General features: G+C 32.6%; 3 protein-coding genes across 5 annotated transcripts; 1 reads left to right on the forward strand and 2 right to left on the reverse strand.

Moving 5' to 3' along the window:
- The first annotated feature begins 629 nt into the window (after positions 1 to 629).
- On the forward strand, positions 630 to 14496 carry tst (twister). The gene is made up of 24 exons (XM_067360874.1): positions 630 to 995; positions 1067 to 1376; positions 1500 to 2148; positions 2300 to 2531; positions 2600 to 2853; positions 2957 to 3086; positions 3231 to 3509; positions 3692 to 4584; positions 4716 to 5074; positions 5240 to 5418; positions 5511 to 5839; positions 6390 to 6492; positions 8334 to 8380; positions 9005 to 9119; positions 9244 to 9461; positions 9549 to 9825; positions 9970 to 10073; positions 10200 to 10392; positions 10749 to 10863; positions 10943 to 11139; positions 11411 to 11737; positions 12094 to 12369; positions 12621 to 12854; positions 13240 to 14496. Exons 1-24 carry the CDS (start codon positions 978 to 980, stop codon positions 13441 to 13443), a joined length of 6042 nt encoding a protein of 2013 aa, XP_067216975.1. The 5' UTR covers positions 630 to 977; the 3' UTR covers positions 13444 to 14496.
- Positions 6127 to 7452, reverse strand: Sec13 (secretory 13). The gene is made up of 3 exons (XM_012369713.2): positions 7086 to 7452; positions 6575 to 6959; positions 6127 to 6496 (listed from the first exon to the last, which is right to left on the reverse strand). Exons 1-3 carry the CDS (start codon positions 7325 to 7327, stop codon positions 6188 to 6190), a joined length of 936 nt encoding a protein of 311 aa, XP_012225136.1. The 5' UTR covers positions 7328 to 7452; the 3' UTR covers positions 6127 to 6187.
- Positions 14450 to 17887, reverse strand: PIG-Z (phosphatidylinositol glycan anchor biosynthesis class Z). Of its 3 annotated transcripts, none has more exons than XM_012369723.2 (5): positions 17734 to 17887; positions 17291 to 17462; positions 16824 to 17224; positions 15954 to 16492; positions 14450 to 15881 (listed from the first exon to the last, which is right to left on the reverse strand). In XM_012369723.2, exons 1-5 carry the CDS (start codon positions 17743 to 17745, stop codon positions 14966 to 14968), a joined length of 2040 nt encoding a protein of 679 aa, XP_012225146.1. In that variant the 5' UTR covers positions 17746 to 17887; the 3' UTR covers positions 14450 to 14965. The 3 variants fall into 3 exon arrangements, with proteins under 3 accessions (XP_012225146.1, XP_012225145.1, XP_012225147.1); XM_012369722.2 differs by having other exon boundaries at positions 17291 to 17465; XM_012369724.2 differs by lacking the exon at positions 17734 to 17887 and having other exon boundaries at positions 16824 to 17246; positions 17291 to 17456.
- Positions 17888 to 18091: the final 204 nt, after the last annotated feature.

Consider the following 18091-nt stretch of genomic DNA (forward strand, 5'->3'; position numbering starts at 1 on the left):
TCCGCCATATGCATGTCACGTACATACATATGAACTTCGTATTTCCGTTAGCTAACGGACGCCATTAGAAAAAAGCAGACGTACTATTTTTGTCTCCTTTTTTACGCTTTATTACAACCAAAATTTCAAAAAATTAACAGGAGTTAATAGAAGCTAAAAGTCGTATTTCTATTAATATGTATATACAAGAATAATAATAAAGCTGATCAAAAACACACAAAAAAGAAAAAGAGACATTAAATTCTTTAAAGATATATTCTTTAAAGATGTAATCAATATAATTGATAAATTTATACTTGTCTTTTTTTCTTTTTCGCATATTTTTTCTCAGGTTCTTATGCGTTATTTAACTTACATAAATTATGTCTAAAATCTGAAACAAATATAAACAGTTAACATGTTTATAATTAAAATTTCAGTTCAAAGCTTTCTTTCCCTCCTAAATTCTCGACACTTTTCGAACGTCTTGACTCACGACTCGTGAACAGTCTATGTTTACTCAGAGCAACTAGATTCGTTCATCGCGGCCTCCGCGCCACCAAGCGAGAATCGTATACATGAATGCGCAAAACGCTCTGCGCATCACATGTACATGATTCTCGCTTGTGTGCGCGGAGACCGCAGTAAACGAATTTAGCAGTTCCGTGTTTACTACGTCTATGGTACTTGTATATTATAGAGGTTAATTTGGATTATACGATTGTATTTGATAAATTATATAAAACATTAGCTTAAACGTTTAAAATAATCACTTTTACTCGTATAATCTAACAATTGAATGATTTAAAATAAATAATTATTTAATGATTAATTGTACATTTGCTATTTATCTCTTATATTTATTTCTTTTTTGCAGTTGTGTTTACATTGCAATAGTTTACATTTTTCTTAAAGAATAAATAAATATTATATCACTTATAATTATATTATTTATTAATATATTATAAGTAGAAAAGTTTTGCAAAATCGATGTAACAATGAATGATTCAACAGAGGTAATTGCTATTTAATATGAAACATACAAATGTAATATTTTTTTGTGTATTTGAGCATGTTTTTTTTATAGTTACTCATTGAGCCTCCATCTATTTGGCCTGATATCAAATTAGAATTGCGAGAATATATTGAATGCCCGGAACAATTACCCATACATCAGCTGGACGATGCCCAGTGTTACTGGTCTCGCAAAGCAGATATTTCTTCACTATTACAGTTTGATTTGGCTCCAATTGGCACTACATTGAAATTTGACCGTGATCCAGTAACAGGCAAGATTGGTGAGATGCAAGAGATTATCTTGCAAGGTGCAGGGGAAACTGTAAGAAATTCCATGTCTATGACTCGTGCACCAGCACCATTTGCGGATGGAGTTCGAGGTGTTTTGATTTTTTATTTATTTGTCTTGATTGAAATTCAAAAATAACATTCAAGACAAAATTAAATATTATGTAACACATAAAATGCATTATTCAGAATAATTATTAAATTATGTTTTACAGGCAATCCTAGTAATGTCCTATTTTGGCCAGGTGGTTTTGATGAACCAAAAGAGATTGAAAATGAACTTGGGGATAATATTGATTTTGAAAATGATTTAAGAACATTGGCGAAAGGATTTAGTTCGGGTATAGAATTTGAAAGTGACAATTGCACCCCCACTAATTACACAAAGAATGAAAGAGAAATTATAGTATCTAAAAGAGCTGAAGAATTAAAAATCAATAATGATAATATTAATTTAATGGCTGTTATACATGAAGAAGGAAATTTGCTTGGTTTATGTTCATCAGTTGAAGAACCAAAAAAAGAGAACATTCAAGCTATAGACAACAATATTTTTCCTATAGATGATATTCCTATTTTATACGAAGAGGTAAATATACCTATATTGAAAATATCTGAAAAACAACCAGAACTTGCCAAGACAGAATGGGCAGAGCAGTTGGATGTATCTGTACCAGTGACTGACTTTGATAGAAGAGTACCTGACCCAGCAATTAAGTTCGAATATGAATTAGATACTTTTCAAAAACAAGCTATTCTTAAATTAGAGGAAAATTGTAATGTTTTTGTTGCTGCCCATACATCAGCTGGAAAGACCACTGTTGCTGAATATGCCATTGCATTGAGTCAAAAGCATATGACAAGGTAAAGCTGCAAAGTTAATATAAACTTAATATTTTATGTGAATTTTTTATACTAATTTAATCGATTATTTTACTTAAATTATTTTAATTAAACTTATAATAAAGTAGACACATAGACGTCAATTTTCTGATTATTATTATTTCTGTTGCAGAGTAATTTATACATCTCCAATAAAAGCACTGTCGAATCAGAAATATCGTGAATTTAAAAGGAAATTTGAAAGTGTCGGATTGTTGACAGGCGATTTGCAAATAAATCAAAATGCTTCATGTCTAATTATGACAACGGAAATCTTGCAATCAATGTTGTATTGCGCAGCTGATGTTTTACGAGATTTAGAATTTGTTATTTTTGATGAAGTACATTACATAAATAATGAAGATGTTAGTAATCAAGATTCTAGAAAAACATGATTTTGTATATTTTGTGTCTCAAGCTTGTGTATTTTTAGAGGGGTCATGTATGGGAGGAAATAGTCATTCTTCTACCACAGAATATCAGTATAGTAATGTTATCTGCCACTGTACCAAATCCTATAATATTTGCGGATTGGGTAGGTCGCATCAAGAAGCGGAAAATGTATGTAATTAGCACTTTGAAAAGACCAATACCTCTTCTACATTACTTGTATACTGGTACTGATGGCAAAACTAGAGACGACAAATTTTTAGTTCTTGATAGCAATAGTCTGTTCTTATTGGACGGGTAAGTCATGTTTCTCTGTTTTCTTTTTTTGAAAAAAACAGTATAATACATTTGAATTGTTGTGTAATACAGTACATTTGAATTGTTCACTATGGTAATTTAGATGGTACAAAGCAAAAAATGCGTCCGATAAAAAGAAAGATAAATCAAAAGATATCAAGAGAAAAATTCAAATGACTCCAAAACAGGAAGAAGTATTATGGAGGGCATTTATAAGTCATCTTCAGAGTAATGTATGTTGCCTGTGATCAATATATGTTATGTTATTTTTTATCCTATAGAGAAATTTTTCTGTTAATTTGCAGAAATGATTGTAAATTTTATTATAATTAAATATTTAATTTTAATTATCTCTGCTAATGCTATCTGTTATACAGGATATGTTACCTGTCGTTGTATTTACATTGTCAAGAAAGCGCTGTGATATGAATGCTGCTACATTGAGGAATCTTGATTTAACTACTGCGCGAGAAAAGCATCAAGTGCATGTGTTCTTCCAATCTAACATAAGGAATTTGAAAGGTAGCGATAGAGAATTGCCGCAAGTACTTATGATGCAGGAACTGTTAGAGAAAGGAGTGGGTATACATCACAGTGGGATATTGCCAATATTGCGAGAAATTGTAGAAATGTTATTCCAGAATGGTGTCGTAAAGGTAATTTTATAAAGAAATAATACTGAAAAGTGAGAAAAAAAACTAAAGCATGTTTTAAAAAATCTTTAGTAATTTTTTATTGCACTTAAATTGATAATTATTTTTGATATAAAATAAAAAGAAAAAAAATTTAGTAAGACAATGTTAATAACAATGTTAATAAGCATTTTATCATGTTCCAGCTACTATTTGCAACGGAAACTTTTGCTATGGGAGTCAACATGCCGGCTCGTACGGTAGTATTTGATTCCGTCCGAAAGTTCGACGGAAACAGCTTTCGTACTTTATATCCAACTGAATATATTCAGATGGCCGGTCGTGCTGGACGCAGAGGTCACGACACCACGGGAACTGTCATAGTGATGTGTCGGAATGATGTGCCGCATTTTAACGACTTGAAACCTATGATGTGTGGCGAGCCGCAAACATTGGAATCCAAATTCAAAGTCACGTATTCCATGCTTTTGAATTTGAGAAGGGTGAACGAATCAGTTACTGTCGAGGCAATGATGCGCAAGTCTTTCAAGGAATCACCGCTAGCTTTGCAAGAAGCGACATATAGTAGTGAATTAAAAAAAATTGAGCAAGAATTGTTACATCTGCCGACTTTAACTGAAATGCAGAAGAGCCTTTCGACATTCTATCATGTGGCGGTTGATTATCTGGAGGACGTTAAATTTCTTGGTCCCTATTTGTTCGAATCAAAAAAAACCTCGAAATATTTAACCGAAGGCAGAGTCTTACTGATATCGTATGCGAATCATTATAACAAGCTAGCTTTATTGTTGCAAGTTATACATCATAAGAATTCCACTCAGTACAAAGTGTTGATACTGAAAGACGCAAACGAATCTAATTCCGAAGCTGCTGAATTTAAGAGTTTTCAAATATATGAAAAATGGTGCGAGGTTATTGGCGTAACGAAGAAAAGGATATTCGTACCCAGCAATAATCCATCGCATGAGGTTGTGATCTTGTCTTCGTGGCATATATTGAAGATAACTAAGTGCCAAATAAAAGTCGATCGCTGTTTGGTGCTGAATGATTGGGAGAAGAGGCAAATCTCACGATTTAAGTAAAGAAATAATAATGTAACAAAATAAAAAATTAAAGTTATTATTAAAAAGAAAAATTCTTGAAAAAGTTAAACTTATAGGTAAAATAAAAAAATTTTCGAACATTTACTCATGTAATACTTTTTTTCAGAAACGATCCACCAGGACAGACGTGTCAAATGGCGATTCAAGAATTGACTTCTCTGTCATTTAACGCCGTCGCCAATGCTGAAGTTCTATGCCCATACATTGAATCTTCATTGAGAAATGATTTTCAACTAAGGATACAACATAGAGATCAACTAAAAGCTAGTCTCGACGATATGAAGTGTACGGAAATACCGAACTTCGAAGAACAGTTTAAACCTGTATTTGAGCGAAATCAACTTGAGGATAAAAAACGACAGTTGCAACTTAAGCTCAGTGATGAAGGCATGGCGCTATATCCGGATTATCTGAATATGGTGACACTTCTGAAACATTTAAGATATATAGATAACGATGAAAGAGGTTTGTATTACAACAAAAAACATATCTATATATTATATAATATGTTTATTACTAATATTATATTAATATTTTTATATTTTTGAATATAAATATATTTTTTCACGAATGAATATTTATCACTAATATTTATGTCAATATTTGCTTTAATGATATATTGATTTGCAGTTGCTCTAAAAGGAAGAGTTGCACTACAAATGGGTAGCAACGAATTACTAATAACAGAGTTAATCCTCAAGAATGTGTTGACTGTTTTACAACCAGCAGAAATAGCAGCGCTACTGTCAGCACTGATCTTTCAACAACGCACAGATTCTGAACCAATGCTTACACCAAGCCTCACTAATGTACATCATTAATCTATCTTGCTTCATATGATAAATTAAGAAAAAAATGTCAAATGTGTTTATTGCGAGCTAAACCTTGTGTTTTTTTTCAGGGTTGTAAAATAATGAGCGAGGTGCATGCGGAATTGGAACATCTAGAGCAATACTATCAATTGTCAACGCTGTCATCGTTAAATTTCGGTCTAGTAGAAGTAGTTTACGAATGGGCACAAGCCAAATCGTTTGCAGAGATTATGAAGATGACAGACGTTCAAGAGGGAATTATAGTTCGATGCATACAGCAGCTTGGCGAAACCTTACGAGACGTCAAAAACGCGGCTGTAACTATAGGTGATCCAGTTTTGAAAGAAAAAATGGAGGAAGCTTCGACTGCGATTAAACGCGACATAGTTTTCGCTGCGTCTTTATATACTCAAGACTAATGTAACCTATAAATGCAAACTTTTTATCTTTTACTATTAGAAATTAATATATTTTTGTATAAACAATAAACTGGCATTATTATTGTAAATACAATATATTTGTAAAAATTATATTCCAAATTACGTTTTAAAAGTATGTATGATATTTGAAAACATTAATTTTCTCAGTAGTGACTTTAATAAAGTGTCGTATTTATAATTACAAGATATATTTTAGATCAATGCTTAAATACTAAAAATAGATAACTCGTAATAACTCTAGAATTTGTTAAAAAAATACTCAATATTAAACAAATTGATTAATTTATAATTATTTGTATAAAATATTTATATTTTTATTAGTGATGTTACAGCGCGCGCTGATCCGGATTATTAAGATTCCCTTGATCTTTGTTCAATTCAGAGATACATGCCCACTGTCCCTCAGAATTCTCACGCCAGAGAGAAACTTTGTTGTCTCCTCCACTGACCGCTAGGATGCCACCTGTTAATGACCAACTGACGTTCCAGATTACATCATCAAAAACATTAAGGACATTTGGTGTCCAGCTGGCGTAATCATTGGATGTCCATACAACCACACGGCGATCTTGTGAACAAGATGCCAAAGTGGCTCTTGATGGGCCAACTGCTGGTGCCCAGGCTACGTCTCGTACCTGATAAAAAATATTTAGATATACAAATTTTATAGTTCAAATAATTTTATTCCACTTAAATGCAAATTTAAATAATACCCAATCACTGTGTGCCTCCAGTTTATTCTCTTCTAACCATCTATCCCCTTCCTCCTTCCATATTTTTACTAAATTATCACAACCACCAGTTGCTAATCTCTTCATAGGACCACTCCTTTGAGTTGCATTGGTGTCAACACCAGAATCAATCGCTGGACACCAACTGACTGCATTACATCCAATCGTATGAGCGTTTGTTATTTTCTGCATGTGCCAAGTATCCCCAGTATTTGTAAGAATAGAAATTGATCCATCTGAACTGCCACAAGCCAAGATCAAACCAAACTCGTGCGGTGCCCATGCAACCGAATTAACAGATGAATCATGACCCGTATGCTCATATATCTTTGTCCATTCACCAAGTTCTTTCCAGATAATAACTTTTCTGCAAGAACACTCGTTTATATGTAAAATAATTAGATGTACATAACTGTGTTATTATTAAATTTCTAAATACAACTATGTGCCATCTGTTTACAAATTTAAATTACAAAAAAGAATATTGGTATACCTGTCATAACTGCAAGATGCTAGAAGATTGCCAAATTTAGGATGGGCCCATGCAACCTGCCATACAGGGCCAATGTGTCCCTTGAGAACAGTAACTAAGCTTTGAGTGCCGTTTTTTAAATCAAATATTTTCACCGAATTATCACTTGAGCATGTAGCTAACCTCAATCCATAATAATCCATTTCCGCGTCATGAATCATGTCTTCGTGACCGGTATCAACAGTATTTAAAACGGACACCATTTTTAAAAAATCCTTATTTGCTGGCAATCAACGTAAGATTAAATATGCGTGAAAATCAATTGCAAAACAAAAATGATTACTCGCGTATCGTAGAATAATATCGATACAGCATCACTTTGTGATTTACGTGGAAGTATATGCGCGAGAATAGTTCGCGCATATTCTATGCGCGCAACCTGCTGGAACGGTCAGAAACACTCCATTTTAGCCGGGATTTTATGAAATTGTTAACAGGAGCACATGATGACTGATGCCCTATTTACACCGAAGGATGATTCTGCTTGTGGCTCATCCGATCACTTTCGCCTTCAGTGTGATTTTCAATGTGTTTCAATGCGTCTACATTACTCGCGCGGATGAACCACAAGCAGGATCATCCTTCGGTGTAGATAGGGCATGAGGAGCTCACTAGGGACTCTATGCTTCTCTATCATCATATGCTCCTGTTAACTCCTATTAATTTCTTGAAATCCCTGCTAAAATATCTGGCCGTTCTAGCGAGTAATTTGATTTTTCTACATGCTTCTGGGCTACTTTTGACAGTGTTAAGATACTCGTAAAACACTAAAGTAATTAAAACGTCTTTTTTTTTATTTTTGGAAAATTGTTGCAAATTTAAAATGCCAATTTTTGTTGCAAATTTAAAATGCGAATTAAAGAAATTAAAAAACGATGTTCTTTTTTAGAACGTTTTTAGGACGTCTTAAAGATATCTTTTCTAAAACGTTTTTGTTGCTTGTACCTCAAATCTGGCGTCACTGGCTATATATAGAGATCAATGACTGTCACATAACATATTGGTGTATGTGTATATGTGTTTGCTAAAAAGTCGGAATGACGTTTCACGGTACGTACTGGTATTTACTGGTACATGTATGTACTCAAAGCAAAGTCAGGTCAGGTTAAGTTAGATTACAGTGAAGCATACTTTTCCAACAGCAGCGAATATATGATGTGTCAAATTGACACACGTTCGCTAACATGCACTTTCGTATTTGTTTAACAGCATACTGATTCACGTGTTTTATCGACTATGGATTACGTCTCTGAAAAGTAAGTGACGAAATTGCAAATCACTGCGCACTTTTTCTTACCTTATGATTGTACAATGTTTTTACGATTAACCATTCTTGACGCTTATCACTTTTCTCTTTTGTATTATATATATATATCATTTGTATTATTTGTATCTCTATAATTTGTGGAGCCTGATAACGTTCAGTTAATGAATAAAGTAATGAGATATGTGTCATACTTTCCGAAGATGTCATAGTCATAGTTTATATTTTCATCTATATCGTATGTTTACTAAACTTTCAATTTGTCTACATATATGTGAAAATAATTCACCATGATTTGTAGTATAAATTTAATTTAATTTTAATTTACTTTAATTTTTTTTGTGGTTTTACTTGCTGCTGTTTATATTATTGTTTACTAGAATGACATTGTATAAATAATGTTTAATTATAATTATAGCAATATTATTTTAATAATTTTCATCTCGTGAATGTTCCGCATATTTTGTTATTGATTATTATTGATAATGAAATATCAATGTTCAACATATATTCATCTTTAAAGAGACAGAGAGGTTAAGAAAAAGATTCGATTAAGACAATTAAGAAATATTCACAATAAAGGTTTATTATATATTTTTTATTTTTTATATTACAGTACCACTCCTTTCTTAAATACATGCATTCCCATTCCTCGAAGCAACAAGACAATAATCACAGATGTGTATGCAGGAATACCAGAGAATTTATTGATAAATGTAGTAGGATTTTTGGTAAGATATTGTGGTTTATTTAAAATATATATTGTCACAGAAAAATATGAATTACATATATGCTAGAAAATTATTAACATAATTATTAAATTGGCATTTAACATAACACAAAGTTTTTTGGCAGCTTTTGGTTAGTTTATTTGGCCTGTTACGTAAGAAGGCATGGAATTATGGACGCCTCGCATTGCTACACAAATCTGATAATAGATGGATGGAGCTGTTCTACGGTGTTGATAAAAATAGAGATACCGATCCTTTATGTGTAGAAGCTTCTGTCACTTCTCAACTCTCTCAACTGGATAGAGGATTTCTCTCATGGATTGTCACTGCTTTTAAGATTACGTTAGTATCATAGTACATTTGGAATATTTTATTCACTTATAGTACATCTATAATTTACACTCTTATCATGTGCTTTTATAATTGCAGAGATGATGAATTATTACAACGCGCTGGTCCTGATGGATTGTTATATATTTTGTTTGAACGTTGCTTAATAATATTGACTTTCATGATGGTCATTGTCTCTTTATGTATAGCTTTACCCATAAATTTTCACGGAACGATGCAGGGAGACAGTGCAACATTTAGTCATACAACATTATCAAATTTAGATCCTTCATCTTCATGGATTTGGGTGCACACGATATTGCTCTTGTGTTACCTGCCAGTTGGTGGATTTGTTATGAGATATTGTTTAAAGCAGGTATTGCAATAATTATTCTGTTGCACATAATTTAAAATATTTTGTTCTTTATAAGAATGTTATATACTCGTAATATTTATATAATATTTATGTTATTTGTGTATAATACATAATATAATTACATTTGATCTTTTATATAAATAGGTGCGAGATATTAAACCTACAGGAGAATTTGCAGCAAAAACATTGTTAATTACAGATATACCAAAATATCAATGTACTATTGAGAACCTCAGCGAATATTTTAAGTATGTAGAAAAGTACTTTTTTTAATTATTTTCTTATAGCGTATATATGCATACGTTTTATTGTTTTGCTTTAGGAGTACAATGAATAACATTTTTTTTGAAAAATTGTATTGGCGACTTTTTTAGAGAAGCATTTCCTACTTTAACAGTAGAGGACATTACACTGGCTCACGATATAAGACGTCTTTCAAACTTGGATGAAAAAAGAGATTGTGCAGAGCAGGCGCGTTTATATTGCGAAAGTTATGCTAAGAACAGAGAACCTTTGCAAATGTATCCTTATCCATGCGGCCAAGTAATTGGATATTGTTGCAAAAAGGTAAATATACTAAATAATAAAATTTACAAATAAAGTAATAAATACGAACAAAGGGGATATTGAGCCATGTAAAGTGTTAGCGTTTAGTGTTTACGCATGCGTTTAAATTATTGTACTGAGGATGGTTAAATCGTTGACCGAAACGTTTTAATGATGTATCATTGTAGTTTGTCAAAATTGTAATTATTAATGTTAACAACTATCATAGCTCGATATCCCTTTTGTTCTATTTATCATTTTATTTATTTACAGGAACCTGTGAGGTACTCTAATTTATTATAAAATCTATAAAACTGATTATTTTGAATTTATATCGTCGCAAATTAGTACCTTTAATGGAAAATTTAAATTTGTAGCAAGTGGATGCACAAGAATTCTATACCAATGAAGAGATACGGTTAACAGCATTAGTTGAGGAAGAAAAGAAGGTGGCACTTAGTAGTCCTCTTGGAGTAGCTTTTGTAACTTTAGGTATTTTTATGTTACATGTTTAATGTATAATGTTTTTTGTCGTTCTTAACACAAAAAATTCACGGCATACAATTAACAGGAACACCTGGTGCAGCAAAAATTATGCGCAAACAATTGAGGTCTTCGCTAAGTGTAAAATGGACTGTGAATTATGCACCGATGCCGTCAGATATATTTTGGGAAAATCTGAGCATCCCCAGGCCGTGTTGGTATCTAAACGCTGTATTGATAAATTGCGCTTTGGCGACAATATTGTTTTTCCTTACTACACCGGCAGTAAGTAAATTTTTTTAGCATAAACATACAATGAAAATTAAATAAGTAGATTTAAAAAAGATAACTGAACATAGGAAAGATAAAGGAACTTAAAAGTAACAAAGAAATATGAGATACTTAACATGTTGATATAAATAACGTTTTAATGATTAATTTTTTTCATAGTTTTATTTACACGTCGTCAAGAAATTAGAAAAGTTACTTAGATATATTAAATATTTGTATATTTTTTAAGTATTTAATATATTTTGTAAACTTTTTTACATTTTAGGTTATCGTGACCAATGTCAATAAATTACCAGTTACTGGAGAAATTATGAATTTGAGTCCGGTGGTCTCATCCTTTCTGCCTACGGTGTTGTTGGTCAGTGTGGCTGCTCTAATGCCTGTCCTAGTTGCGAAAGGCGAGTCGCTTGTAAGGCATTGGACCAGGAGCAGTTTAAATCGTGCTGTTATGAGGAAAACGTTACTTCTTTTGTTACTGATGGTGCTTATACTACCTAGTTTAGGTTTAACCAGTGCTGAAGCATTTTTAGAATGGACTGTGAATGTCCGTAATGAAACGGCGCGATGGGAATGTGTATTTTTACCAGATCAGGTATTTTTATCTCACAATAAATATGAAGCATTTATTCTATAGCAATAAGATTAATAATATTTAACAAAATTTGATGAAGAATAAGGGATTACCTTCCAATGATGATCTTGAGTTTGATAAATGTTATCAAAGTCCTCGTCTTGAATAACAAGAAAAAGGTTTTAGTCGTAACTCATTTTTTTGTTACTCAAGACTTGATAAGGATCTTGATAACATATGTCAAAGTTAAGGTCATTGGGAGATGGTCCCCTATTCTTCAGTTTTATCAAAAATTTCTTATTGATCAGTTGTTAGTATAATTTTTTATTAGTGTAATATTTGTACAATAGATCTATACAGAAATTTAAAATTTCCAGGGTGCTCTTTTTGTAAATTATGTTATAACTGCGGCCTTGCTTGGAAGTGGATTGGAATTAGTCAGATTCCCTGAACTCGCGCTGTACACTTTTAGACTTTGTGTAGCTCGCAGTCGGGCAGAAAGAATACATGTGAGAAAAGCAGTGTTGTGGGAATTTCCGTTGGGAGCTCATTATGCATGGTTGTTGTTAGTCTTTACTATGACAACCGTCTACAGTTTAGCGTGTCCTTTAATCACTCCTTTTGGTCTTCTATATCTTGTGGTTAAACATTTGGTACGTTTGTCAGTACTTTGCAATTGGAACTATGATTTAGATAGTACAAGATAGTCTTCGTATAACATAAAAATTCTCTACATAAAAGTTTTCTAATTTTTTTTCTATGCAAATAGAATTGAATAGACTATGAAACTTTTCGAATATTTTGATATGGTCGTTACACAATTTTCTTCAAAATATATTTATTTCCGAGACATTAATGTTTCGTGGTTCTTTCAAGATTACTGAAACTATTACTTCTTTTTTAGGTGGATAGACATAATTTGTGTTTTGCTTATGGACCGAGCATCGGCGGTGGCCAATTGGCCGGAGCAGCAGTTGGTGCTGCAGGAGCTGCGCCGGTTTTAGCTCAAGCTGCTCTTTTAGCTTTAGGCCTTGTACGGGGAGGTCTATCTGCATTAGCTGCAGTACAACTCAGTGGTCTCTGTGCAAGTATTCTAGGCTTGGTAACCGGTGTTACGTTACCATTATCGAAAACTAAGGTATACAGCTTGAATAATTTTAATATAGAAAGACTTATAAATTTTGTTAAAAATTATACCATATAGATTAATGAGTTATCTACACCAATATATTATACTAACGAACTAACATTTTAAAGCATCTTTCTCAAATAAGTTGTTATTTTATATACAGTAAATTGATTAATTAATTTAACTATTTAAAAAACTTAAATTTATTATAAAAGAATTTAGTTTAACTGCTAAAAATTAAACATAGTTTAAATTTTAATAGTATATATTTCATATACATAAAATAATCAAAAATTAAAACTGTCTCGTTAGAAAATTAAAAACTTTAACGATCTCTTTTAAGAAAAAAAAGTATAATTTTTAATTATTATTAATCGCTAATCAATTTTATTAGATGCAAGTACCAAAAAGGGGGGACCTCTCAGGGGGTCAAAATTTTGTGGCACCAGTATTGCGGAAGAATCAGGCATCTGTAGAAGAAACTATATCGACTGCTTCGAATTCAGAAGTGAATTTAGCAAGTCCAAGAAGTACCACTTCTTCTGTAGAAGAAAGTCCAAAGCTTTACCAAAATTACAGTGGTGAGCAGAGAGTTTAATCTCTGTATTTATATTATGTTTGATACATGCACTAATATATAAAATGCTTCATAATTTATTTAAGAAATTATAAACATGTTCTAATTCTCTTAGATAATTGTGCAACAAGGTAATTGTGCAATTTAAAAAAACAATAGCACAAAATAATGTACATTCTAAATGTTTTTTATATCAACATAAGTTAGTATATATTAAAAAAAACTACGAAATATTAAAATCACTACCTATTCTCATTTATGATTAACTTTTAAATCTTTATTTTGCTTAAAAATTTGAGATTAAGAAAAACTTAATTTTTTTTATTAATATATTCATTTGTATCACTCATTTGTATAAATATAGATATACATTTTATAAAATCTCTTACTATATATAATAATATGCTTCGAGTAATTGCTATTTAAAGAATATTGCGTAGAATCTCGAAAAACAAATGGACCTATCTTATTTTGAATTTGGCAATATAAAGCAGCTATTGTAATTACATTTATTACATTTTAATATTATAACTGTATTATATTAGCTTGTTTATAACATATTACTATGTAATAATATTAAGAAAAAATTAACTTAGAACTGTTATATATTTAATTAAATGTAGTAACCTTTTCTTTACATTTTTTTTATAAATAATATTAATATTTGGTTAAGGAAATTTGAAATAATCTCTGTAACAATATGTATATATATATGTATATATATATATATATTAGCTTTACTTATTAAATTATGATATTAATAATTATAGTTTTGAATAGTTTAGCTATCTTTAAATTTCAGTACTTTGTACTGCGATAATTGCAATACAGCTAAACAGGATATTATTATTATGGAATTATTTTATTATGATGTATTATTTTATTATGTATTATTTTATTATGAAAGTTACACAAGAGAGAATGCATATTATAGTAATATTTTATGTATTTTTTATCCTATTTATATAAAAGTGGTGCATTTCAATCACGTATATATAAGGATGAGAAATTATAAATAACAATTCACAACTTTATTAAATATATTTAATGCAATAAATAATGATTAATACACTATTTCAATTTTTTCCAAATATTTTTCCTACATTTTTACAATTTTTTAAATAGTTTTCATAATAAATAAATAGACAATTTGAGGTAATAACTATTATTATTTTGAATATTTTTGTAACTTAGTGATATCGAAAAATATTTTCAACAAAAGTTGAATGATTCCGAAAAAGATGTAATCTACTTCGAATAATAATTATGGAAACTGTAATAAGTAGTGGCTTTTGAACTGAAAAATATATTTCTTCATCGCATTACTCATGCTAAATGTTGCAACGTTCCCTATAAGCCTCTTAACAAGCCAATCGATTATTTTAAATCTCGTCTCTTTTTCACAGTGACTAGTGTTTTTATCACTTATTCTACTATTATCATTAGTGGTATTATATTACCTTAGAAGTAAAGTATGGAAATATATAATTATATAATTTTTTAAAATTATTCAATTTTATTGTTAGCTATTCCATTCATTTGTTCATCCACTGTGCTTACTTTGCTTCGACTCAGGCACAAAATATTCGATTTTCAGCAACAACAACCCAAATTGTTCGACATATTCGCCTATATACCTCACAGCTTCGATAAAATTGCTAAAAATGCCATCGCGCGGCTGATATATTAAAAAATACATCAGCCCATCGAGCAACGATGGTAATCTCTCCACAGAAATGTGAGGATAAAAAGTCTTGACTACGTGGAATCTGAACAGATGCGACCGATTGTTCTGCAATAATTCCGCGAACTCGGTTATCGCGGAGGCTGGCAACGCGTAATACAGTCTGTAGGGTATCCTCTTGACGATGAACTTTTCTTCGCAGTCCTTGATTCTCCGAGCGATACTGTCGAACACCTGCTGCAGCGGCTTGGAGCCCTGCTCGTACAAGTGAAAGTCCTGCGTCAGCTTGTACTTGTGATTGCTGCTGCTACGGTAGACCCTGCGTGTGTTGCGCAACTGAAGCAGCGCCGTGGGCAGCGAGTAACTGTACGAAGTGTACAGGTGTACATGCGTGAGATGCGGCTTGGCCTGCAGCTCCGTCGCGATGTGCGACGTTAGCGGGAAAACCCCGCCCTGGTGCGCCAGAGCGTAGAAGAAGGCCAGCAGCAGGTTGCTGACGTACCAGAGCACCAGCTTCCTAGATTTTCGACTCTTCGGTTCAGGCGAATCGTACGATTCGCTGTTACCGTCGAATCTTCGAACGATATCCAGGCTGGGAACTTGACTTAGCTCGGGCGCATAAAGGAACACCAGTGGTAGGAGCACAGGGATTATAAAACGAGGTTCCTGATGAGGAAAGAGAGACAGCAGGGTGATCGGAACGATGAATGTGCACGTCATCAAACCGACGATGCTTTGTAGGCGCGGCAGATGCAACCATTGCGCCTTCAATACACTGCAAATAAATGCTATTGTTAATTGATCATTTCGCTGCAAAGAACATACGTCTCGAACGGATGTTACTCACCTGTACACCATTTTCACGAACGTCAGCAGTCCAACAATTCCCAGGACGCTGAAGAGTAGTGGAACGTTCACCAAGAAATGCAGGAGACGAGGATGCAACCCGTGCGTCTCCAAATTCTTTGCCTCTGCATTGTACTTGAAGAAATTAAGCGGCGTCACCACAAAATTGTTTATTCCGACCTGCAATTGGCCTATCTCGCCCGTCGTCAAGTATCCGAAGTAAAAGCTATCGACTAGAATAAAGAACAGCGCGGTTGGTAGTCCGCAAAGAACGAAAACGAACATCCTGACATGGAAGTCTTTGAAGCCGACGCTCCTTGAGCCCAAGCCCCGTTGCAGCCAGAAGAAGATTGGAGCGAGGGCGAATGCGACGAAAGTCGGCCTGTTAAATATTCCTATCACCGTTATTGTGGCCAGCACGAAGCAGTGGTTCAGCGAGTGCGACGGCAGCAAAGCCTTAAGCTTATAGTACTTGACTCGTTCCACTCCGGTCGTCGCTTCGCTGTACTTCTTCGAGAGATAATCGCTCTGGAGCACCACCTGGTATAAAGCAATAAAGCAATAATAATTTTTAATAACGGAATAAAATATTGACAACTTTTTCTTATTCTAATTATAGGATTTTAATTATTTAAGCAGTAGAACTTAACTAATTGTATGAAAAAATCCTTTTTTTTCCTTCTGCAACATCTAATAGAGCAAAATAAAGTTCTTAATTAAAATTTTCATTATTTTAAATAACAAAATTTATTTAATTAAATACACGAAAAAAAAGAATTTTTACTCTTTTGCATATAAGAATAAAATATATTTACAATAGAATCACCAATTGATTTTGCATTGGAGCTTTTTTGAAAGAAAATTAAATTACCTTCTCCGAATACGCCATACATTGAGCAACTAAGTATAAGAGCGCTGCAGTCAGTACCAGTTCAATAGAGTTGGATAATGTGCGAGTGGCATAAGTGAGCATGATGTAGGAGCTTGCATATGTGACAAGCCTGACTCTGTAATTCTGCCCATACATACAACAGATTTTGTACAAAAAATAATCCGAGAAGAAGGAAAGTGCACACATAAAGAGTCGTGGAAAAAGCACAAAAAAGTACGGCCTCTTCAGGGAGAATCCGAAGAAGTGGAATGTATATGGAGACAGTCTCTTGAGAATCGCATAAGGCAAGCCGACCACGAGCTGAGGAATTAATGCGGTACGTATGGGAAAGGTGGCGTTGAATTCCCATGGTTTGTACACATCAATGTCAAAGTGATCACCTGTAAAAGAGAGCAATGGAATCTTAGGAAGCGAACGCTGAAACACAGTAAAAAATAACAACATACCAGAGATGACTTCAATGGACTGAAAAAATTCATCTGGATGGATGTAGCCTGTCTGTGGTGCAAAAGTAAGGGCTATCCTAAATGCAACCAGAATCCAATAAAGACCAATCTTACGTCTCACAGGTGCCTCAGACTGGTAGTCGTCAATGGACCTGCGGTACTCGTTTTTATGCTGCTAAATTATAAATTATATGAATATAAATACATATAAGCAAACAAATGGAAATCAATAAAAGTAAAATATCGGAAAATATGGATTTATAAATTTACGTGAATTTGTACTGATGTAGATAAATTATAAGTAAATATAAATAACAAACATTAACAAACTAGGTCAATTTATACAAATGTAATATACAAATACAAATTTATAAGAAATTTTATTAAGATGTATTTGATAAAAAATAATCTATACAAAATCTTGTAAAATTATAGAGAATTACCTTCAGTGACATGTTTTTTATACTAATTTGTTTACTATAACCTCAATAATTTTTTCGACATTTTCTTGGACAACACGTCGTCGCCATATTTATTGGCATAGAAATGTAAACAAATAGAAGATTAACTCTATGTCCTTTATCCGACCTCTGATGGTGGACAAAAAAATTACACATTGCGTTTGATTGGAACATACAATCCAATTAAAATATGTCTTTTTTAGAAACTTTAAGTAACGATATTTTTATATCTAGAAAAGAAATTTTTGTATTGGCTACAACAAATTGACGCATTCAAAATTTAGTGGAAGAAAAAGTGGTGCAACCTTCTTGTCCATCTTATCCCTATGGGTTCATCTCC

Source organism: Linepithema humile, chromosome 8, assembly GCF_040581485.1.
Source record: "Linepithema humile isolate Giens D197 chromosome 8, Lhum_UNIL_v1.0, whole genome shotgun sequence".
NCBI lineage: Eukaryota > Metazoa > Arthropoda > Insecta > Hymenoptera > Formicidae > Linepithema > Linepithema humile.